A 25,736-nucleotide genomic window follows, 5' to 3' on the forward strand; every position below is an offset into this window, starting at 1 on the left:
CAGGGAATTCCTGAATTCTGGTCGTTTAAAACAAGATTTCCTGCACTGTGTGGCAAGAGGGAGGCCTAATAGAGAGATGTAGAGCATCGCTACAAGATCACACATGGCAGACCAAAATGAAACTTCAAGGCAACCTCTGATAGCTCTGCCAAATGGGTCAGCTTTGCTAACTTAAAAAGAACTTATGAGGCTTCCCTGGTGGCGCAGTGGTTGAGAGTCCGCCTGCCGATGCGGGGGACGCGGGTTCGTGCCCTGGTCCGGGAGGATCCCGCGTGCCGCGGAGCGGCTGGGCCCGTGAGCCATGCCGCTGAGCCTGCGCGTCCAGAGCCTGTGCTCCGCAACGGGAGAGGCCACAACAGTGAGAGGCCCGCGTACCGCAAAAAAAAAAAAAAAAAAAAAAAAGTACTTATGCTCCTAAATAAATTGCAACATTTATATATATCGATGTATCTGTATCGATATATATAACTAAACTGTATAGAAAAAAGACTTCCTATACTCTTCACCTGAACCTGAGAGAGAACAAAAGGATTTTTGCATTTATTTTTTAGGCTTCTTATTCTAATATTCTGCAATAAAATTTGGCAAGTTTAATGAAGTATTTTTTAACTTAAAAACTGTGACTATTTTGTCTTAAAACTAAGAGAAAATAAGCTGTTAAAATATTTCTGCTAAGAATTTACCCCAAGTTCATGGCATTAATAAATCCATGTCTTAAAATGGGTTGAATGTGGGATGCTTGTGTACTAAGAGCACTAGCCTGTAATGGGGCAGGAAATTAAGCTGCTCCAAGTTAGGACACAAAATAGACTCCACCTGTAAAATATGTTAATGGTAACACAGTTTCACTTGCAATTGCAGGGCATACTTAGTGTTATTAAAATATTTTAGTGCTGAACACAGTCATTCAGCATGCAACGCCCACTGACACATTCTTCTCTTTGTAAATGCTGGAACTCCAAAACACCTTTTGTCACCAACCTCTAGATCAATACTTCTCAAACATGTTCTGGTTTCCGAATGTGTGAAACATCACGGGATGCTTTTACAAAGCCCCATGGAATACTAATAAATTAAACTTTAGTTTATTGTTCATATAATTTTGGACTAATGAAAACTATTTTATGTCATATTTTAATCTGGCAAAGAGGTCAGGAGCCAAACACTGAAGAACCATCTATAGAATAAACATCTAATTGCAAAATATTTTTCTAATCAAGTTCTTTCCTGTGAATTTGATATTTTTTAATTTGCATTATTTAATTTTAGGTATGCAACCTAGTATGGGAAAAAATGAACTCTTCCCTTGAGAAAGACTAGGTTTGATGAGGTCATTAATTCTTCCAAGCTGCAACTTCCTTATTAATAATATGAAATGATACTAGCCACCTCACAGGAATGTTGTTTCATTTTGTTGTTGTGTAATTGTTATCCTTTTACTTTTTATTATGGAAATTTTCAAATATACATAAAGATAGAATAGTAAAGTGAACCCCAAGGATCCCCTCATTCCACCCCACAATCAGCAACCCAAGGTCAATTCTAATCCATCCACCACCCACCTACTCCCCATTATCTTGAAGCAAATGCAAAATATCATGTCATTTTATCAGTAAACATTGTCATGTGTCTCTACAAAAGACACTCTTTTTAAAACATAATCACAATGCTGTTTTCACATCTTAAAATTTAGCAACTGGCAATAAAATATTAATTTTCCAATTTTCTTATGTCATAAATGGTATTGTCATTTGGGGTTTCTTGTTTGTTTAAATCAGGATCTAAATAAGGTCCACAGGTTGCAACTGGTTGATATATCTTCTACATCTCCTTTCATCTTTTTGGTTTTCCGTCTAGTCTTTTTTTTTTTTTTTTCTTTAACAACATATTTGTCGAAGAAACTGTGCTGTTTGTCCTGTAAAGTTTCCTCCTGTCTGGATTCTGGTGTTGCAGACCCATGGATGAGTTTAACGTTTCTCTGTACCTGTTTCTCTGTTAGTTCTTATAAATGGGCAGGTGGATCCAGAGCCTTGACTTTTTTGTTGTTGTTTTAGCCACGGGGTGCGGCTTGCTGGATTTAGTTCCTCGACCCGGGATGGAACCTGGGCCCCTCAGTGAAAGCGCCGAGCTCTAACCACTGGACAGCCAGAGAATTCCCTAGAGCCTTTATTTTTTAGGAAGGTGGTGGGAAGCACAGATGGTACTGTGCTCTTCCAGCATGCGACGCATCACGTTTGGTTGTCTCTCTTCTTGTGATATTCGCAGCTGTTGATATTCAATGCCTAGAACCATCAAATTCATTAGGGGTTGCACCGTGATGACATGCTCATTCTGTCACCCCGTCTTTATTTACTAGCAGGCGTATTTCTGTTACGACAAAATCTCCTCCTCTACTATTTGGTCACAGTCATATAGAGAAGGATAAATGTTTGGGGGGTTTTCTCCCCTTATTCGTTTCCAGTGTCATGAGTTGATACCCTAACACCTGCCAACATTGACTAATACATTCTAGTGTCATTGTTGACTTAGGAATTTAAATATAGTTGATAGATATATATATATCCTTTGCAGTTTTTATTCTTTTTTTTTTTTTTTTTTTTTTGCAGTAGGCGGGCCTCTCACTGTTGTGGCCTCTCCCGTTGCGGAGCACAGGCTCCGGACGCACAGGCTCAGCGGCCATGGCTCACGGGCCCAGCCGCTCCACGGCATGTGGGATCTTCCCAGACCGGGGCACGAACCCGTGTCCCCTGCATTGGCAGACGGACTCTCAACCACTGCACCACCAGGGAAGCCCTGCAGTTTTTATTCTTACTGATGCTCAGATTGTCCCAATTTATGCTCGTAAGCATCTCTACAAGTTGGCTGCGCCCTTTTGATCGGACTATTAGTCTGGACAGCTTCCTTACTACCTGGTAATTATATGATGTCCCAGGTTAATTTTGCATACTTCCACCCCCCACAGACCCGGAATAAGCCATTTTTCCATGGAGTTCTGGTTCCTTTTAAGTAGAAAATGGTATTTAGAGACCATAATCTGGACATTAGGTAAGTTGCTAGTAAGTTGGCCATTTGGTCACTGTTTTTAGGACTTTTCAGTGAATGGAGTGAGAAAATATGTTCCATTTTGTTTTTGTTTAAGATAAAACACCTCAGGAGTTTTTACAGAGACTTACAGTTCCATTTTAGGACTATAGGGTTTTTACTTAATTTCTTCTCTCTTATATTTGTATCCCCTCGCTCCTTCACTGAGAATCTGGGTTCTCAAGAATGCCAGAAATAAAAATTAGATTATCCACCTGTATCGTTCATTTGCTTTATCCCACATTACCCCCATAGAAGTCTCAGAATAGCACTGCCAATGCTACCGTCAACAATGTAATCCCTACAAAAAGTTTTATGATTTTATTTTTAGTTCTTTTTGGCCTTGGATATACCCACTTACAGTCAAATTAATATGTCTTAAAGTTACTTGGAATAATTCTTCTCTATGTGGTTACTGCCCTCAGCTGAAAACACAGATTTTTTTCAGTTGTGTTATTTTATTTTTTCATTTTTAGGAATCATACTTTTTAAATCTAATTTTGTTTTAGAATTTTGTAAATTATTTGCTTGATTCCAAATTCAAATGGATACAGAGAAGCTTAGCTTCTATCCCTTGCCCCTGTACCTTATTCTCTCCCGCCTTTTTTTTTTTCAACTCTTCACAAGTTTCATCCCAACTTGTACAGGGGCCACGCTAATCCTTCCCATATCGTCAGTTTTACTACATGTGCTGCACAGAGCACACACAGAGGATTTTTTTTTTTTTGAGGAGTAACTGTAATTATAACTCACATGTAATATCTGATACAGTTCCTGTATATGGAGGCTGCTTAATAAAGGCAGCTATAATCTTAGTTTTTGTTTTTTTAAATACATTTATTTTATTTATTTTTCGCTGCCTTGGGTCTTCGTTGCTGCGTGCAGGCTTTCTCTAGTTGCAGCAAGCGGGGGCTACTCTTCGTTGTGGTGCGCGGGCTTCTCAGTGCGGTGGCTTCTCTTGTTGTGGAGCACGGGCTCTAGGCACGCAGGCTCAGTAGTTGTGGCGCACGGGCCTAGCTGCTCAGCGGCACGTGGGATCTTCCCGGGCCAGGGCTTGAACCCGTGTCCCCTGCATTGGCAGGCGGATTCTTAACCACTGCGCCACCAGGGAAGTCCCAATCTTAGTTTTATTTGAACTAGAAAAAAGCTTCCTCTTCCCTAGCTTTCGAGATTGGAATTGCAGGAGTTATTCTGGATGCAATACTATTTCACATCATTACATCCCATACCCAGCACACTGTCTGGCATGCTGCAGAGATTCAATCAACATTTACTGAGGGAATGAATGAATGACTGTTCCTTATCCTACTGCTGCTACCAGCACGGATGTCAAATATGAAACGCCTAAGTTCACAGCATTATAATCTTTCATGGGAATGGTGTGTTGAGGATTAGGTTTTTATAGAGAGCATAGTTGTATTAAATGTATGTATTTAATATATCACAGCTCTATTCAATACACGTGTATTTTCATGTAGCAGAAACCTAATTCAAAGGCAAATTTTTGAGTCAAAAATCTTGCCTTTTTTTAATGAGAAAAGAAAAATTTCTCAACCATTTTAAACTTTGCAGAATTAAAAACTTGTCAGTGTTATGTCCCGGAGGGAAGAGGTTAAGAGAAGGATACACTCAAAGGGACTGGGAGTTCTGTCCTTGTTGGTGGTCTGCCACATGGAAAAAGTTGAGAATTGAAAGCAGAGAAGCCAGTGTCCAAAAACAGAGAACAATCTGATTCTCCAACCAAGCTTCTGGGCTAACAGTGTTTGGAAGAAAGAACATATTTCCCCACAGCTGCAGGTAGAGAGTAAAAAACAGAAATGAATATACACACACATGCACACAAGAAAGAAATCAGGATAGACTCTTTGCTATAACCGAGGATAAATAACATTTTTGAAGCATTTATTCCATTCCTTAAAGAAAACTCAGAAATAAAGGTATAGTTAGAATTTCTCCAAGTCTTGTCACTGCTGGAAGTCGGCCTTCTATCCAGTCGGTGTCCATGGGAGACACAGAGAACTTACACAGGCTCGCTCTAGAATTGCTCTTATTCTAGTAGAAGAGATAAGACATCCACATAAATAATTACAAACCCAGATGAAGTCTTGGGGCCCCAAGCAAGGATGAGCTGCTCCTCTCCAAAGAACAGAAAGAAAGCGCTTTACCCTGAGGACTTCTCTCAAAGCTACCTGGAGGAGATGCTGTCTAAGCTGGGCACTGCAGGAAACACAGACACTCAGTGAGGAGCCTGGTCGGCCAAGGGCCTGGCACAGGCAAAGGCTGGAAAGGACCTGCGGTCCATTTTGGCCAGAGCACTGGGCACACAAAAAGAAATGGGGGATAAGGGACCAAGCTATGTAGGGACTTGAATGCCGGTCAGGAATGAGCTATTTCAGAGAAGAAAACCAATGGGACCCACTTAAGGTTTTTGACAAGGGATGTAACCTTCAACAAGCAAACGTTCATTGTGCGTCTACTAGGTGCCAGGCCATGAAGTAAGATCTGAGCTTATGGTGATGAAAAGACACAGTCCCTACCCCGAAGAGGCTCAGAGCCCAGTCGAGAGCCAGAGGAGGAAATAATCCCTGTGCTGGGAGCACAAGAGGGGGAATTAATGTCAGAACCTCGAAGGAGAGGTTAAAGTCCTCTTTAAGGACGTGGTAACATCCTTAATGAGTTAGATCCAGTTCGGGAAACGGAGGTGTCTGTTATGTTATGTACTTTAAGTTCCACATAACTCAAATGTATTCCTGAAAGCAGCCACATGTTACAAACTTCTAGAAGTGGAAACCTGTCCAAAACGATCGTGCATTTGTGCATGTGCAGAATGACGAATATAACTGAAACGGTTTCTGGGAAGAGGCAATATTAAAAGCCATCCGTCACTGTCCTGGGCTATCACTGCCAACCCTGGGGACATGGGGCTCATCGAAAGTGCTCCAAACCTCAGATCCTGGATCATGTTTTCTTGAAATAGTTCATGATGCAGCATCTCCACGGGATTTGCTGTTTGGATAAATAAGTCACCCAGACCACCACTAGAAATTCAAACTGACCAGGCGCACTCTCTCTTTACACCCACTCCTCTCTCCTCACTCCCTCCTGCCACCCAGGAAGGTCAGTGATAGCCTGCTTGAGAGGCAGAAAATGCTACAAGAAGAAAGGTCCCAGGATGCTAAAGAAAGGAAGCAAGCAAGCAGACCTCATCTCACCTGGGTGAGCAGCAAAGGTGAGGATGTTATCAGGGGACTTCCTTGAGGAAGTAATAGTTGAGCTGAAGGATGAACAAGGGTTCCACAGAGATGCCAGGGAGGGGAGGGAGCGGGGGGATAAGAAGCAGAGGAGGATGTTCCAAGCAACTGGGACAATTTGTGCAAAGACAGCAGATGGAGAAGACCCAAGTGAATGGACGCATGAAAGCTTCATTAGTAAAACCAGACCTGGAAATTCACTGGAAGGCAATGCCGAGAGAATGTCCAAATGGGACATCCCTAACACCTACACCCTTGTCCCCCACTTGCCCTTGGAATGTCCCACCAAGCACAGTAGCCAGCAGCACCTCGACCTCAGGGCCACTGATCTCCATCGGTAACTCCAGCCCAAGAGTGCACAGAAAAGTCCAGTCTGCCTGGATTATCTCAGTCCCAAGAAAACTAGGAGAGTTGGCCACCTACGAAAGTTGACACGAGATTCATATTACAAGTCTCATAAAAGGTAATCTAGAGAATAACACTATAGACACTTTCAAGGTACTTCTCCAACCGGTCTCAGGCATCCACGTGCCAGAACCATTTCCCTACCACCTGGAAGAGCCCTCGAGAATGCCTTCACTACCCAAAGTCCACACCCAAGGAAACACAGTGCGGAGTGAGGAAGCTTCAAACACGAGCAGACGAAAGCATCCACGGAGTGACCCAAACCTCACAGAGCCTCAGCCCGTCAGGAGCCTCTTTGCAAGCACGCCTGTACTTCTGTGATGTAGGCCAGAACCGGCCCAACAAAAAGAAACATTTCCAAACTCGAAATAAGCCAATCAAAACAGAATGCTTAAAATCCCTCACGATAGGGAAAAAAATTCCATTATTGCCTCGATATCCAGCCCTTCCAACTTCAGCTTGGAGAAAATCAGCGGTCTTTTCTTGCCTGACATGGCTCTGTCTCGGCCGGCCAGCAAATCAACTCACCTTTGCTTTGTAGCTCCCTCAATCTCTGTCGTCCTTGACAAGAGAAAGAAATAGCATGCTTCCAGTGAGTCCTCCACCTGCCACGTACTCCCCATCCTCATAGGGCCAGTTTCCTGGCCCTAGCCCAGCATTGGCCCAAGATAGCAAGACACCACTAAAACCCACTCCCTTTGCTATGCCTGAAGAAGAGAGACCACAACAGAATGCAAGCCCTGGCATTCACTTAAGAGAAACACGCATTTCGCAGGAGAGCAGAGAGGGGGGCCCACTTGCTTTCTTTCATCCAAGGATTGAGGATGACACAGTAGAACTACTGGAAGTGACCTAGTCTCAAAGTGCTTGAAAACCTAGAACACCTCTGAGCAGGGACTGGCCAGATCTCAGAGAGAAGAGAAGTCTGGGCACAGCCAGCAAGGGCCCTGTCTCTCAGCAATCCTGACTGCAGTGAGGGACGTGTAGGGGAGACTGCATTTGGGACCGTTTTGAACTTCACCAGCTTGTATCTACCATTTAACCCACCTGATGAAAGTGATTTAAAAAATGGCACAGTATCCCAAAACTGAGTCAAGAAAGACAGCGTTAGAAGAGGAAAATGTGTGCACGTTTCAGAGGCTGGAACTGACTCTCCACTTCACAGACCTAATTCTTTTATGCTTGAGAACGAGCTGATGTGTGAAAAGCTCGAGGATAATGAAATTCAGACTCCTCATGTGCCAAAGTCGATCAGAACAGCACGTACGGTCGCGTGTGCAGTGTTCGCATATTTGCAGTGCACTTGAACTAGGAATCGAGTACGAGTCATTCCAATCAGTGTGTCCCTGTCTTCTCCTAACAGACCATGAGCTCGCCTCATTAGATAGCTAAATCTTTGGAATACTGAAGGAGCGTAACTACATTCGACCAACATTACTCACTAACAAAGGAATGAGCTATTCAAACTCAAATGGCTCGCTGCTTAAAAACATTTTACACGTAAGCCAGAAACAACACAGAAAACTCTCCTCTGTGGAGAACGTGTGATCTAGATCCCCAAAGACAATGACAACACCCTGTATGTCCAAGGACGAAGGCCATTTCCCTTCACTAGAAACTTCAGAAGTTGGTAAATACTTCCCAAGTTAAAAACTATTACATAAATAACTTGGAAACATCAAGCGATATTTCTGAGGCCTGCCAACAGTTTAACCACAATGAAGCTCCCGGCCAAGATATTCATGAAAAGTTCAGAAGAAGTTACTTTGAGAAAGATGGACTCACAGCAAACAGATTTCTTGTCCTTATAAAGAATGCATAAATCAATAATTAAATAAGGAAGAGGAAAATTTGGTTTGTCATAATCGTTGAAGAAAAAAGACATTTAAAAGACGTCTAGAAAGAAGACTACACAAAGGCTTCATTATTAATATATTATTGTTACGACTCGTATTAAAAATTCATTCAAACATTGCTCTCATACTTTTCCTACCCGCAGATTAGATGTAAAAATGTCTTAACTGAGCTTCAGGGCAAAGAACAGGCACTTGGCTTTGCTACTGCCTGGCTGTGTGATGTTGGGTAAGACACTGTTCCTCTCTGGGGCTCAGATTCCTCACCTGAAAAAACAGAGTCCCTAAACTTCCTTCCAACTCTGTCATGCTACAATTCCAGATGCCTGTCAGGGCTGGGCACATCCAGCCCTCTACCTCCCTGGTGATGGAAACAGTAAAGAAAATAGAAATTGGAGAGGCGTTCTGAAGTGAGAAATCACACAAGTAGGCAGTCGATGGCATCCAGGGGAGGAAAGCAAAGAGTCAACTATGACTCCACTGATGACATCATAAGGCCTTAGAATGCTGACAAACACAGAATTTTACAAACATAGCATTTTACAGATGTAGAATGATTCGCACCAAACCCTGGATTTGACTCCAGGAAAGGAAGTGAAATTCTTGAAAAGGATGCCCGTCTAAGGTGAGGGGGGGTGTGGAAGTAGGAGATACTGGAAGTCAGATTTTAAGAGCTAAAAGGAGGAGGAGGGGACTTCCCTGGTGGCGCAGTGGTTAAGAATCCACCTGCCAATGCAGGGGACACGGGTTCGAGCCCTGGTCCGGGAAGATCCCACATGCTGCGGAGCAACTAAGCCCGTGCGCCACAACTACTGAACCTGCGTGCCACAACTACTGAAGCCCGCGTGCCTAGAGCCCGTGCTCCGCAACAAGAGAAGCCACCGCAATGAGAAGCCCACACACCACAACGAGGAGTAGACCCTGCTCGCCGCAACCAGAGAAAGCCCGCACGCAGCAACAAAGACCCAACGTGGCCAATAATAAATTTTTTTTAAAAAAAAGGAGGAGGAGGAAGCAGCAGGAGACAATAAAAATTTGGAAATCAAGGTCGCTGAAAGCAACGGTAGATCAGAGTATAGCTAACAGCAATGTTAACTTGAAAAAACATCTTGAATCCACTTAAACGTGGGCAGAAAGAGACGAAACAAATGCCAGATCAGCCAGGGGCTCCTTACCTGGAGTTACAGGGGAGACAGAAGGTAACAGGGGAGAAAGGATGATGGGTATAGACAGTATAAAAGGACCTCTGCGACGTGGAATCAAGGTGGTTCTCTTCCAAATGTCTGCAAGCTTATGTTAGAATTTACCCTAGGTTAGTTTTAGGAAAGTCAGAACCCACCACTAACTGAACACCCAGCCTTATCCCACATGCCTGGAATTCAAGTTAACGCTTTGGGTGTCTTTTGTTTTTGTTTTTCAGCCTTTTGGTGCTTTGTAGCCTACGGTGGCAAGGTAGACATTACATCAACATGTGCACACGAAAAGACAATCCTCGGACCATAGGAAAATGCACACGGGCATGAATTTCTAAGTGTGCTTAACCCCCTTTCTCCCACCACGGCTGCCCACAAGGAGGAAGCACATTATAGCCAATCCACAAAATCTGGGAAGACGTACCTTCCACATTTCCCTGCACCTAACAAACGCTAAAAAATAAGACACAAAAAGAAAAGAATATTTGTGCAAAACAAAGAGTTCCCCTAACTTTAAAAAAAAAAAAATGACTTTCAATGGAGAAACACGAATCCTGGGACAGACTTTTAAGTCAGTCCCATGACAACTCAGGAAGCCCCACGTCTAAAGCTTCAGTGAGTTAAAGGGCAGGATGGGAAGACTCGCCATCCTCTTTCCCAGAAAGAGACTTCGGCAGACGCTGAGCAGCTCTCAGTTCTGCCTCATCAGCGATGGAGCAAGAACAAACCGCAGAATTCAAGACTCCACTTCCTAGAACCGGCCAACACTCAGCTGCTTGCCTGTGAACAGGTCCTCTGGGGGACAAAACTCTAAAACCACCATGAGGAATGACCAAAGAATCTAGCCCAGAGGCTGGCTGCCTAACAAGGCTTTCCACCACAAGCCTCTTAGCAAGTCATCCCAAACTAACACATTTTAACGACCTTGTACCACGGATGCAACCGAATGTCAGAACGCTTTCATTCCAAGGACTGCTCACTACATGGGAAGTCGGTGCCGTTTTCATCTCCGCTACCACGTTTCACCCAGACCTTGAAAACAATGTCATTCCTACTGTGATAATAATTCCCCCTATAAATGCTATCAGAATGGTTAATTCCAAATTCCCGAAGGAGTTAAGAATGAGCTGATGAAGCAACCCATGAATATGAAATCATTCCCTTGGACGTACTAAGGTCTCTAAAGCCCTATTCGCTATAACAGTGGAATCGGGATTTTTGGGAAAAGAGATAATTTGCTAGGCGATTCTTCTGAGAGAAGCAACTGGATGTATCTCAGAGTGGGGGAATCTGAGGTGTGGAGTGTAAGTTTTAGTTTTTTTCACATGACCATCCGGGTGCCCTTGAGTAAGTCATTTGCACATCCAGAGGCTCTGTTTTCTTGACTTGCAAAATGAGGCATTTGAGCCAAAGTCTCCACCAGTTGTAAAATTCTATGATTCTCTAAGTAACAGTTCACTGCATCGCTGGCAAGCCTGCCTCGATAATCAGAACGATCCAATTAACACTCTGCAATGTAGAATAATCATTTTGTAATTTCGAAAAATAGACTATTTGGGGGGGAAGGAGTTCAGATCATGAAATACGGTCGCTTTGTTTTTCAAGACAAATGAGGCATCTGCGGTCCAAAGATGTTGGATAACTTCGTTAAATTACAAGCTAATCAGTGGCAGAAGCAAGGCGAAGGCTGTCTGGCTAGTCCTGCATGCACCGAACCGCACTGCTACCCAGTTGGCTTCAGAACGGCTTTCTTCACTAGAAGCCGTCTCAGCCCCCGTATAACCCACAGTGTGCCTTTTATGTGACTCATTCAACACAACCTACATCACAGCTGTGCTTTACTGGCCTCAGGGTTATTCGTTTTCCAGACACCTACTCCAGGAGACATTTGAAGAGTGACCTGAAGGTCTTCATGAAAATACACCAGAATAAAATACTTTAAAAAGTCCTACAGGCTGTATAAAAAAATAAACAAAATAAAATTTAAAAAAAAAAGGATTTACTGTATAACACAGGGAACAATATTCAATATTTTGTAATAACATATAGTGGAAAATAACCTGAAAAAAATAATAGATATATACACCTGAGTCACTTTACTGTACACCTAAAACTAACACAATATTGTAAATCAACTATACTTCAATAAAAATGTTCTTAAATAAAAAAGAAAAGTCCTACAGGGGTTGTCGAAGAGAGCAAACACACCATCTGCTTGTTTCCCATTTTACCAAATGAGTATCTGATAGGCAGGAAGTTCCTAGTGAACGCAGTTTTGACCCAACAACTTCAGTAACCAGACAGCAGCGCCTGCAGCGTAAGCACTTTGTCACTCTGATTTCAGGCCGTTGGGACAGCAGGACAGTGCCTCTGGCACGTACCCGTAAACTCCACAGGTAGGTGTACTTAAGCGACATGACAGCACAGACACTGACTGCCCTGGGTGGCAACTCACACAGACCTAGACCTATTTCTGACCATGGAATGCCAGCAGCTGCTGGGATGGAACAAAGGCTACTCTGGAACACTGCCTCCACCACACCCCAGGTATGGAATCTTTGGAGGGGCTGCCCTGAAAACCTTAGAGGGACAACTTGGGAACTTCTGTGCAAGAGCAACGCTGCATGCCACCCAATATGCTGCGATCTGTTCCAATATGAGGCAGTTCGTTCCAAAGAGCGCAACAGACAGACATTAAACCCTAAGTTATGTTGCATCCAGGAACTTGGTTGAACCCTTCAGACATCATGGTGTGTGAAAGAAGCCAAACACAAATGAGTATGTGCTGTATGATTCCATTTATATAAAAAATAAAAGTAAAAACCAAAACGAATCTGTAAGAGTGATAGAAGTCAGGATGGTGGTTACTTCTTGGGTGAGGGATATTGGCCAGAAGGGGTCCAAGGAGCTTCCTAGGGTGCTGGGAATGTTTAATTGCTGGATCTGGGTGGTGGCCACAGAGGTGTAAAGTTATTTAAAAACTTACCAAGTTCTACACTTCAGATATGGGTGTACTTTACCTATATGCTTGTTACACTCAGCCATAAAAAGAAATGAAATTGAGCTATTTGTAATGAGGTGGATGGACCTAGAGTCTGTCATACAGAGTGAAGTAAGTCAGAAAGAGAAAAACAAATACCGTATGCTAACACATATATATGGAATTTAAGAGAAAAAAAAAAAGGTCATGAAGAACCTAGGGCTAAGACAGGAATAAAGACACAGACCTACTAGAGAATGGACTTGAGGATATGGGGAGGGGGAAGGGTAAGCTGTGACAAAGTGAGAGAGAGGCATGGACATATATATATACACTACCAAAAGTAAGGAAGATAGCTGGTGGGAAGCAGCCGCATAGCACAGGGAGATCAGCTCGGTGCTTTGTGACCACCTGGAGGGGTGGGATAGGGAGGGTGGGAGGGAGGGAGACGCAAGAGGGAAGAGATATGGGAACATATGTATATGTATAACTGATTCACTTTGTTATAAAGCAGAAACTAACACACCATTGTAAAGCAATTATACTCTAATAAAGAGGTAAAAAAAAAGAGTTTATAGAAAAAAAAATTAAACATATTGTGTGAGGTCCTTTGACATTAATGGAGAATATGCTTCTTCCTTTTCTTTAGCATAAGAATATCTGAGATTCTCTGAATTGAGTCTTTGCAAATAATATTACTAGCAATAACAATAGCTAGATTAAGGGCTTATATGCTCCAGAAACTGTGCAGGGAGACATATGAATTATTTCCTTTAATCCTTAAAACATTTCCGTGAGGTTGACACCATCATATATTTCACAGATGACAAAACTTAGGCACAGAGAAGTGAAGTAACTTGTCCGAAGTCACACAGCAAATAAAACATCAGAAATGGAGTTCAAATCCAAAGCAGTCTGACTCCTGAGTCAGGATAGGGGGAGTTTTCAAACTGAGTCATATCTGATCTAACTTTTCCCCTGAGCCTAAGAAGCTCCCTGATATTACAGTGCAGTCTGCACATTCAGTATTAAGAGAAAAGAGAATCAAGGCTTGGGCTGATGGGTTAACAGTCCTAGATGATTACATTCTTGAGATTCATTCAACAGATACACCTAGTTTGGTACAAAGGCCTATTTTCTTTGCCTTTAGTAGCAGAGGGTAGGTGCTATTATTGGCTTGTTATAGCTTGACCTTGTTCCTTTCCCTTAAAAGAAATACACAGTGGGGGCAACACAGAATGTTTTCATATGCTATTCACTGGGGCTCTCTAGAACACTGTGTCCCAGGACAAAATTTCCAAGGCGTGCCACACACTTTTAAGATCTGCTTTAGGCCTTTTGGAAAGGCTAAAGGGGCTTACTTTCCTCTTTTGCTAGCTTTTATATTGTTATTATATTAAATATCATTTATCTGCAGAACCTGGAGAAGGCATCAACCACTCTTTAATTAACAAACACAGAGCTCGTGATTTTCCAGACACTCTCTCCTATCCTTTACTGCCTCCTCAGTTAGTTTCTCTGATGCTCTCATATGAAAACCTGTTAGAGCATTAATTTCTTGATTAAAAGGAGCCACAAATCATAGGCCCTCTAAAAATCCATCGGGGAGAAGGTCCAAAAGCAATGTGATGGTTTAGGCCCTCTCAGCAACCAGGCCCAAATGCCTGTCCAAAGGATTAACTGGGGTCTATAACATGAATATCGAATCATCTTCCACCCCACCCCTGCTCCCTGTAATAACTATTGGTGGACTCGCTATTCGGGGAACTTAAATGATTGATGCTGACAATTTTTTTTTTTTTTTTGCGGTACGCGGGCCTCTCACTGTTGTGGCCTCTCCCGTTGCGGAGCACAGGCTCCGGACGCGCAGGCTCAGCGGCCATGGCTCACGGGCCCAGCCGCTCCGCGGCATGTGGGATCTTCCCGGACCGGGGCACGAACCCGTGTCCCCTGCATCGGCAGGCAGACTCTCAACCACTGCGCCACCAGGGAAGCCCTGATGTTGACAATTTTGATTAAAAAAAAAAACTGGTCTCATCCCACCCCTGCCCCTGACTACCTGGATAGCGTCCTGCTCACAGCTGGGTGCACTGGTTCACAGCCTGCCCCTCACCCCAATCCCAGCTCCAGAGCTCAATGTACCAAGCACAGGTCACGCAGTAGAAGTGGAGGATCAAAATCAATGGTGCCTCCCCCTGAGTAGGGGGACACAGAGCACCCTGCAATAGATGTCTCTACTCGATCCTTCATCAACCAGTTACGTTGCCTGAGACTTTAATCCTCCTCCCAGCCTCATCTGCGCTCTGCCCACCTCCAAGCCAGCCCCAGAGCCGCGTACCACTCCCCGCTGTCACATCTTACATCTACCCATGTCGGCAGACTGACCTGCCCAGAGCTTCTCATTCCAAGCAATATCTTTCACCCCCTAACTAGGCCCTGCGCAACTCAAGCCAGAACTCACCAGCCTTGACCACACAGATCAGGACAGCACAGCGGACCTCGGTCCCTGGGCCATCTTCCTCCACCCCGTCATGTTCCGTGAGAAGACACTCTTGCCCCATACCTCACCCACACTTGGCCCCTTAGGTGCCAAGGTCTACCAAGATCTTTCAACGTCGCTCATCATCCTAAATCCTAGCCCAGTTTGCACCACTGCCTCAGAAGTTCAGGCCCTATCAGCTAGAAACCTCTGCCTTTGGCAAAATTCTCTGTTTCAAACGAGTTGTGAGTGATTTCAAAGACATATGTAATCTTCCACGCTGTCAGGGCATCAATGTAAGTCGAGAATGGAGAGTCACGGTCCCGAGTGTGCGGTTTCTGCATCTCAGCCAAGCATGGCCTCACTCTCCAGTTGGGTTTCGTGCAGCGACTTAAATACACACGCATGTGCACACACACGCGCCCTCACACAGAGGCACGCCTAGGTTTTCCCTTTCTGGAAAATGGGCTTGGAAAAGAAAAGTTTTGGTGCTGGTAAAAGAAAAAAAGTAAGAGCTAAGAGGGCAAAGAAAGTGAAGCTTAATCAGAATACAGAACTTTTGGATAACTTCAGAATTACACGATGAATTTGGCAATAGCTGAAATGAACGAATTTAAATACTTATATTAATATGGAAATATTTCTGATGAAAATAAGACAATGTGTCACTCAAGGCAATGCCCCACCCAGAACGAGAACCACACACTGTGCAGGAAGCTACATGCAAGCGTGAGCAGCCCAGCGTCTTGGGGTCCTTCCTGGTGTAATGGGTCTATTATATAAGTGGTGCCAAGGAGGAAATATAATTATTTTGAAGTTATTTTTGAGAAACTGTTTCCTGCCCATTGGCAAATGGCAAAGCCAAAAATAGGCTCTTTAATGAAGTTCTTACCTGGTCGTCATAGCGGTATGTGAGGAACTGCTCCCCTGTTGTATCTTCCAGAAAACTTCCCTGAGGAGAGAGTGCAAACTCAGGAAGGAAGTAGGCCCCAGGAGACTTCTCTGCTGTGGTCTGAAAGGCAAGATCATTTGGTTACAAATAAGGCCCCAGTAAGGACTCCCAACAGGCAGTCTCTGAAAAGGGTGAGTCCAAGAGAATCCACCCACCAAAAGGCTGTACCAAGAAAAGGGAAGTGCTTATTTACAATAGCCTAGACGTGGAAACAACCTAAATTTCCCTCGACAGACGAATGGATAAAGAAGACATGGTACATATACACAATGGAATATTACTCAGCCATAAAAAAGAATGGAATAATGCCGTTTGCATTATTTCAAATGGCATTAGACCTAGAGATTATCATACTAAGTGAAGTAAGTCAAACAGAGAAACACAAATACCATATGATATCACTTATACGTGGAATCTAAAATACAACACAAATGAACCTATCTGTGAAACAGAAACGGACTCAAAAGACATAGAGAACAGACTTGTGGTTGCCAAGGGGGAGGGGAGTGGGGGAAGGATGGATTGGGAGTTTGGGATTAGCAGATGCAAACTAGTATATACAGGATGGATTAACAACAAGGTCCTACTGTATGGCACAGAGAACTGTATTCAATATCCTGTGATACATCATAATGGAAAAGAATATAAAAAAGAATGTATATATATGTGCATATATACACATGTATATACAGATATGTGTATATATACACATATATATCTGTATATATGTGTATAACTGAGTCACTTTGCTGCACAGCAGAAATTAACACAACATTGTAAATCAACTATACTTCAGTAATTTTTTCTTTTAAAAAGGGAAGTGGCCTCTCTTGGCAAAGGCCATGTGAGACACACCAGGTATCTGTGTTGAGGGGCTGTTAGACCAGGATAGCACCCTGGGCCACCTCAAATCAGCTCACACAGTATTTACTCCCTGACACCTGTTTCTTCCTCCTGCCCACAACCTTCCAGCAAGGCAGCCACAGTGAGGTTGACTTGCTTAAGCTCCGTTGTTACAAATCCATTGTTTCTAGGACGTGCTTTCTTTCTCTTTCCTCTTCTTTCTTTCTTTCTGTTTTTGATTGTTGGGTGAAAGAGTGAGAAACAAACTTATTTTTTCCATACTGTAACAGAAGTGCATGTTCCTTGCAGAAACTTTAGAAAATTCAGATGAGTGCAAAAGAAAATAAAAACCGCCCATAGATACTCCAACCTATAATAACCACTTTTAATTGTTTCGATGTATTTCCTTTGAGACTTTTTTCTCATAATGTTTTGTATGTTTATATAAAAAAATCCAAGATTAAATACACATGGAGTTTGCAGAAAGACTCCATTGGATTCAGGGAGAGCTCGTGCCCTGGCATCTGAATCGGTAGACGTAAGCCCCATTTGTTGGGGTCAAGGGGAGACAGGAAGGACACCATCTGTTGGAGAATATGGCTTGGATACAATGGCCCAATGGACTTGCTACCAGCACTTGCCACGTCCCCATCCAAGGGAAGTTGGAGCACGTAGAGGGCTTCTCCGGATCACTGCCTTGATGGGTTCAAGGAGGGAGGAGATAAAGGAGATGGAACCCCCAGTGCTTAGCCCCACATAATCAAAAACACCGGTCCGTGACTCTGCCCCCAACAGGGTACCTCACTCCCCCTGCTCCAGAAGGAGTGAGCAAGAAACAGAGTGAGAGGCCATGGGTGTCACTCCGAGGAAATCATTTTCTGCCAATAGGAGGAGTGGGGAATAAAAGTACCCCTCTAACACCTCTGTTCCACCAAGGGTCACAATTCCAAACTGCAGCAGGAACTGCGGTTAAAGCAAAAACAGCCATTTGAATGCTACACGTTAAAAAAAAGAAATCAAGATGTGATAGCTTTGTTAAGGCACTTCGAACAGATAAGTCTGTGTTTGGGTTAGCCCTACCCTGTTCAAAGAATTTCAAGATTTTCTCATTAAATTTCATTCACATGAGGGGCTCAGCACCAAACGAGAGACAGGAATCTTCCCAGAGCCCTGCAGCCCCAGATCTCCTTTGCCCTCCTTCTGAATGGCTTGCTTGAGGCCCAGTGACTCCTACCTGAGTGCGGGAAATTGGAAAAACGCCTGTGGATGTCCTACCTGCTACACTGTGAAGCCACCCTTGACACGGGGTCTGTCACCCCAGTGTTCAGACCACCACCGGGTGTTCTGTGGAGGTTTTCTCTGTGATGTCACCTTCCTGTGGGGAGGCTCTGCTCTGAAAGTTAGCATGGTCACCCTGAGGTCCACAGCAAAGCCACGGTGTCAAGAGCCTGGAAAGGAGGTCTGATCAGGCCCAGGCAAGGGCACAGAATACATCTGTCAGACCTGGCCAGCCAGCTCTCTGATAAGTGCTGGAGATTGTTCCTAAGTGACCTTGGGAGGAAAAGGAAGGGGAGCTCATGCCACAGCCTCCACACGCCCAGACTCTCACACGCTTTAGCAGGTTCTATGGGGCTCTGCATGAAATATCAGAAAAAGCAAAAAGGCTTCCTGGTAGTAAAGCTTTCCAGTTCTCAGTATTCATTAGGGTGGGAAAAAAACAGCAGACACTTACGACTTGATTATAACTATAGCTGATTACCTTCCACTTTGTGAGCCACTGTTCCAAACTTTACATTGTATTTATCAGGGTTTAAAAAGGTGAGGCGGGAATAAAAACTTCCACGTGAAAATAAGAGGTGAATTTGATGGTAAAATGTATGTCTCTGCATGTTTCCTAGGAAGTTTGAGTATGTGTAGAAGTATCATTCTCCTCACCAAGGATAAAAACACATCTAGGTAAACCTCAGGGCCAAATTTTATATAACTGCTGGTAAAGAATGGATTCTATCTTAACGTAATTCATGGACACTGATTACCAAAATGCTTAGCGAAGAATCGATAAAAGTTAGTTGTCGTTGTTGTTTGCCTCTATTGGCTTCAGAGATGGTAGAATCATAGTTTTAAAGGCCTGAAGAGGCCTTAGAAGTCATCCAGGTCAAACTCCTTTTTTTAGAAATGAGTAAACTAAGGCTCTGAAAGTGAAGAGACTTGCCAAACACCACAGAACAGGAGCCAGGGCTGGAACATGTTAGTGGCCATGTGCAAAGACACAGTTAGATCGTTTTACCAAAGAGTGGGGGCTGGGAGCAGCCTAGGATCAACACCTGAAATCAGCTCCCCAAATACACAGGGCCTCCCAGTATGATGCTTATCTTTAGTTGACCATACAGTCAACACATATTTATTGAGCACCTACTACATGCCTGAAACTGTTCTAAGTGCTATGAATACAATGACGTACAAGAAAGATAAGGTCCCTCTTTTCATGAAGGTTATACTCTAGTGGGAAGAGATACATAATAAAATAAGCAAACAAATTCATAAACAAGAAAATTAAAGCTCTAAGTGCTATAAAAGAAATAAACAGGGGGATATGAGAATAAGGTTGGGAGAGGGTTGTTTAACTTTAGATAAGAAGATCAGGAAGGCATCCCTGAGAAGACAAGATTTAAGCTAATACCTAACAGGTAAGAAGGAACCAGTCACACAAAGAGCCAAGGATGAGCATTCATGATGAAAAGAAGAGCAAGTACAAAAGCCCTAAGGGGGGAAGCAGGTCAGTGGGACTGCAGACCAGAAAGGAAGTCAGTACGGCTGGATCCAGTGTGAACAAGGAAGAGAGTGCATGAAGTGGAAATAAGAGAGAAAGGAGGAGCTGGGACATTCAAAGCCTTACAGGCCATGGCAAGGAGTTGAAGAACTACAGACTTCAGCTAACACTGACTGCTTTGTGGAGGATAGGTTAGGAGGATGCAAGATGGAATCATATAGGTCAATTAGAAGGCCGTGGCACTAATCCAGTTGAGAAGGGATGATTCCTTTGACTGGGAGGATGACCGTGGTGAAGGGGAGAGGTAGATAGACTAGAAGTTACTGACGGGTGAGAAAAAGCAAGGCATCAAGGATGACTTCCGGGTTTGGGCTTGAGCAACAGGCTACAAAAGATTCAGTATGAGGGACTTTGCTGGTGGTCCAGTAGGTAAGACTCTGCGCTCCCAATGCAGGGGGCCCAGGTTCGATCCCTGGTGGGGGAACTAGATCCCACTTGCATGCTGCAACTAAGAGTCCGCATGCCACAACTAAAAGTCCGCATGCCGCAACTAAAGATCCCGCATGCTGCAACAAAGATCCCACGTGCTGCAACTAAGACCCAGCGCAGCTTAAACAAATAAATAAGAGATTTAAGTACTAAGAAGAAAAGTTCCTTAAGGAAAAAAAAAAAAGATTCAATGGGTGGGTTGCCCTGAGGCAGGGAAGGATCTGCTGGGGAGGGGCAGAGAGTTTGGGTCTATTTGGGTCACATGAAGTCTGAGATGTGTATGAGACATCCATCCACGTGGAAAGCTTGAGCTGGCTGTTCAATATGCAAGTCTGGAGCTCATAAGGGAGGTCTAAGGCTGAAGACAGAAATTTGGAAGACATTGTTTTCATTTCCTACACATATATATTTACAGCATCATACTGGAAAGGACCCTCCCTAGAGAATGAGTTTGGCGGACAAGAGGGCTTTGTCTGGAGCCCTCAATAATTTTAGTATCTGAGGACTTCCCTGGTGTCACAGTGGTTAAGAATCCACCTGCCAGTGCAGGGGACACGGGTTTGATCCCCGGTCCGGGAAGATCCCACGTGCCGCGGAGCACCTAAACCCGTGCACCACAACTACTGAGGCTGCATGCCACAACTACTGAAGCCCGCGTGCCGCAACTACTGAAGCCCGCGTGCCTAGAGCCCGTGCTCCACAACAAGAGAAGCCACCACAATGAGAAGTCCGCGCACCGCAACAAAGAGTAGCCCCCACTCACCTCAACTAGAGAAGGCCCGTGCACAGCAACAAAGACCCAACACGGCCAAAATAAATAAATAAAATAAAAAATTAAAAAAATAAATAAGTCTAATATCTGAACGTGAGTAGAAGAGGAGGAGCAAGCAAAAGAGACTAAAAATGATGATCAATTAGAGTAGAATCAAGGAAAAAAAGACAAATATTGGGTCATGGAAGGATTCAGCATCAGAGTGACCAACGGTCTTGAATGCTGCTAAGAGACTGAGATGAGGCCACAGACGTGTCCATTGGATCTGACAGCAAGGAGGTCACTGTTGACCTTAACAAGAGTAGTTACGGTGATGCAGCAGGGACAACTGTCATGGTTTTGAGAGGTGAATGGGAGAAGAGGAAGTAGAGACCGTGATGAGAGACTCAGAAAGGGGCCACAGCTGGAGGGAAACGTAGAATCGCAGGCAGAATTTGTAAAGATAGGAGACACTGGAGCAGGTTTGTTTCCTTACAGGAATCATCCAGTAGCAAGAGAGAGAATGGAGAAGACAGAAGAGGTAACTACAGGTGCAAAACCCCTGAGAAGGAAGAGGAATGGGATCCAAATTGATTGCGGAGGCTCTGGCTTTTGTCCAGATGAGGGCCCCAAAAGCCTTCATCAGGCCATGCTCCCTAGCCGATTTGGAGCCTCCATCTCCCCTGCGCCTACTCCTTGGATACCCTTCTGCGAGGTCTCAGGGACTCCTGGTCCCAAGATCATCCGTTTGTCTCTATCACCCTCTCCGACCACCCCTCACCCACCCTGGCCCCATTCAGCTTTCTCACCTCTGAGCTGGCTCTCTTTCCTGGGCTCTGCTGCAGCTGCAGCCGCCCTACTGCTGAAAGAAAGTGCAGCCACATTTCGTCCCGAATTGCTGCCTTCTGTGGCGAGGGGGGACTGTCCTAAGCCTCTGTAATTAGAGTATTTGTCTGTTGTGCTTCTTTTATTTTTTTTAATTCTCTTCGAACTACCAGAATTTTTTTTTTTTTTTTTTGGCTGCGTTGGGTCTTCGTTGCTGCATGCGGGCTTTCTCTAGTTGAGGCGAGCGGGGGCTACTCTTCATTGCGGTGCGTGGGCTTCTCATTGCGGGGCTTCTCTTGTTGCAGAGCACGGGCTCTAAGCTCACGGGCTTCAGTAGCTGTGGCACGTGGGCTTAGTAGTTGTGGCTCACGGGCTTAGTTGCTCCGCGGCATGTGGGATCTTCCCGGATCAGGGATCAAACCTTTGTCCCCTGCATTGGCAGGCAGATTCTTAACCACTGCGCCACCAGGGAAATCCCCAGAGTATGTTGTCTGTTGTGCTTCTATACTATTAACAGCAACTACAAACATTTCATAAGCTCCAATGAGCTTTTTTTTTTCTCTGCTTAAATTCGACTGGGTAAAATGATGTATGTTTGCCCTACATTTTGTTCATTGTGTTCCTATCCCAGGCTTCTGTCTCTCCCCCAAGGCATCTCAAGTGCAGCATTTTGGAAGAAGTTCCACAGGGCTGAGGACTGTCTCCATCATGTCTGCGTTCCCCAGGGGAGATGCCTGGTGTAAGGTCATGAGAGTGAAAGACTGCTGGCCTGCACTACCTGAGCTATGGACTAGGGGGCCTTCTTCCTCACCAACCCCCCATTCTCCTGTGGGATTTAAACGCTGCTAATCCCTGGGCTAGCCCAGATTCTCTCCAGGCTCACATCACACTCCGCGTTACTGATAAACTGATTTTACATTCACCTCTTTTTATCAAAATCCTTACTCCTGAGTCAATTTTTCAATCATTTGGGAGTCGAGGCTACAGCCTGATGCCATCCAAGTCCTTTCCCTCTATAGTGGCGAGGGTGCACCACCATGCTTGTTGAAGAGCCGTCCTGTAGCATCCCATAATCATGAAAGCTCAGTGCTGGGAGGGACCGTCTCAGTCATTTAATCCAGCCTGTCCACCTCAGCAATCCTGCCAGATGCCCTGTAGCCTCTGCTTGAATTCCTTTAGTGACGGGGAGCTCACTCTCTTACAAGGCAAAAGGGCAAAAGAATCTAGGAAGTTCAGCGATACCAACCTAGTCTGAAGTGGCCCATTGCTCCCCAAGGGTGGAATGAGGTACCTTTCCTCTGTCATCCTCCCCGACATCCTTCCCCTGCCTTTCCCTCTCCCTAGAGGGAATTGAATTCTAGAATCTGAACAGAGTAGAATTTGGGAAGAGACAAATATTTGAGTCACAGAGCTAAATAACTGGAAGAAATTTTAGAGACAGTCTAATCCCAACCCCTACTTTGGAGCAGGAATTTCTCCTGCAGCATCTTCCACAGTCATGCACATAGACTCAACAGAGGCCCTTTGAAGAGAAAGCTGGGAAGGAAGGAAACTCAAGTTTATTGAGCATCTACTGTGAGCTAGGATTTGTGAACACTGCCTCTATCTGTCCTCACCGCTAGGCTGTGAGGTATGTGTCACCAGCCTCTTTTCGCACAGGAAGAAACCAAGACACAGGACATCAGGACATTTAACTAGGGACACACAAAGTCCCAGCTGCTGAGTGAAAGTTCACCCCCATCCCAGTCCCCCAGCTCCCTCAGTGGAAAACAGTCTTGGCAAAACTGGACCTTCCTTGAAGGAGAAATGGCTAAGTTGACTCATGGCTTCAGAAAGCAAGCACCCTGGGCAGCAAAGAACACGCGCTGACATTCTCACCACATGGGGGTTGACTTCCTAAATGTCAGGGAGACTCGGTGTTAGGCGCCTCCGCACACAACAGGGTGACCAAAGACCAGGCCCCTTCAGCAGCAAGAGTTGATGGCAGGGTGGGGGGAGGGAGGCCGGACCAGGAAGTGTGCAATCTTCCCAGGGCGCAGATCCAGGGCCGAGAAGAGCAACTGCCAAAATGCATCATCCCACCAGCCACCGTCCACAGCTGCCGAATCACTGGGGATGGGGTCCGAGGCATCGGGGACAGGGTCAGAAGGAATCCAGATGGCCTCTCCAGGGACCTGAGGATGCAGCTGACCCACATCCCCCCTCCAGCTGAAGGCTTTGACTTTGGCAGGAGGAAGGAAGTACGGGATGGGGATTCAAGGACAGGATTTCAGCGTCCTAGCCTCCATCTACAGCCTGGAAAGGACAGAGGATGTCTATCAAGACTTGGCTGATGGCATGGAAGGAGAAACAAGTGGAGGAGAAGTGGGTGTTCCTATATATAGAACAGAACCCAATGCTCCTCGAAGGTCGAGCAGTCACCATGAAAAAGAATACAATGGGATTCTCACTGAATTTCAACAAGCCAGTTTAAACCCTTCTCCCAGCCTTGTCTGAGCACTACAGGTGGACGTTTGTCTCTCTCCAGAGCGTGAACACAGCCAAACGCCACACCACTGACCTCTACAGAACTGTGGTCAATGAAGATCACTAAGTTCTCTTTCCTACCTGCCACTGTTAAGCCCTATCTGTATTCGGGACCGAGAGCCGGACTGTACCATCTCCGGTCATTCACGCCCTCTTTAGATCTGGCCCATCCTTTCAGCCTGTCAAGGCTCTTTTTGGATCCTGACTCCATCTACCAATTTTTGCATCGCTCTCTCCCTGCTTCTCATCAGCCCAAATTTGAGCAGTGCTCTCTCTATCTGTCTCCTTTTTACTGCCACAAACACTGAGCTGGAACAAGGCTGAGAACTGGGCTCTTCAGCAGGCCAAGAGAAGCCTGTCTCCAGGCTGACAGGGACTGTACTCACTTAGGGTCCTCTCACTTCATATATCCCCAACTTGCCCACTGGGGATTCAAGAAACACCTTGTCCGATTCTACCATGACACAGACAACTCATGGAAGTAAGACGCTAGATGGAAGAACTGAGATTCCAACGGATCTTCCTAGGTCGGGACGAAAGCTAAAGGCTAAGAAGGGACCACACTGAGCCACTATTGCAGAACAATTCCCCGTGACACCAGGGCTTACAGAGGACAGTTAGGGTCACGGTCAGGAATACGAATGCATAAGAAGTCAATCTCCATTAATGGCAACCAAGATCTGCAGCAGAGAGTTAGCACCAGGATGGGAGGCGCGGACCACTCCTACCGGTGGAAGGTCCTTTTAAATGATAATATTTGGTGAGTCGGAAAGTGTGTGTTCCAGGTGGAAGAGGAGAATCCCCAGGCTCTGGGGACAGTCTGCCGGGAACACATTCTCTGGAGGGTCTCTGGGGGCTGTTCCTCCCGGCCTGGATTACACATGGGACTTTACAGTTTGTGCCCTCCAAAGTCCATGAGGGAATAATCAAGTCAACCAAAATTATTTAAATTCAGCATACCAAACACATTTTTCTTCCAAGAAGCAGGATGTGCATTTTGTTTCCTGAACCTGAAACAAAGACTCAAAAAGAAACCTTCGGGATCATTTTGGTTTTTCAAGCAGGATGTTGTCATTCCAAGATATTTCAAAGTCCTGGGGGTCCCCAAACTTCCTGATTAAATATAAAATGTATTTACTTTGCCAAGGTTGAAAGGGTAGGCTGAAAGAAAATGAGTTTTCACATTTTTTTGAGTTTTTAAAAAAAATTAATGCTAGGAATTTAAGATTCATCCTTTCTGTTTACCATCAACTAATGAATACATTCTCTGGTTCTTGTTGGGTTGAAAGGCCCAACATTTGAATGAACATCTGAGTGTGAGTACATCTCAGCCAAAAT

At 44.7% G+C, this 25,736-nt stretch overlaps 1 protein-coding gene across 1 annotated transcript in view; it reads right to left on the reverse strand.

Annotated features, from left to right (window-relative positions):
- ADAMTSL3 (ADAMTS like 3) overlaps positions 1-25,736 on the reverse strand; it is a 370,467-nt gene that overhangs the window by 295,288 nt on the left and 49,443 nt on the right. The window contains exon 3 of the mRNA XM_060005339.1: positions 16,135-16,254. Coding sequence (XP_059861322.1) covers positions 16,135-16,254 — 120 coding nt within the window. The remainder of the gene's footprint in view (positions 1-16,134; positions 16,255-25,736) is intronic.

Source organism: Delphinus delphis, chromosome 2 (assembly GCF_949987515.2).
Source record: "Delphinus delphis chromosome 2, mDelDel1.2, whole genome shotgun sequence".
In the NCBI taxonomy this organism is placed as follows: domain Eukaryota; kingdom Metazoa; phylum Chordata; class Mammalia; order Artiodactyla; family Delphinidae; genus Delphinus; species Delphinus delphis.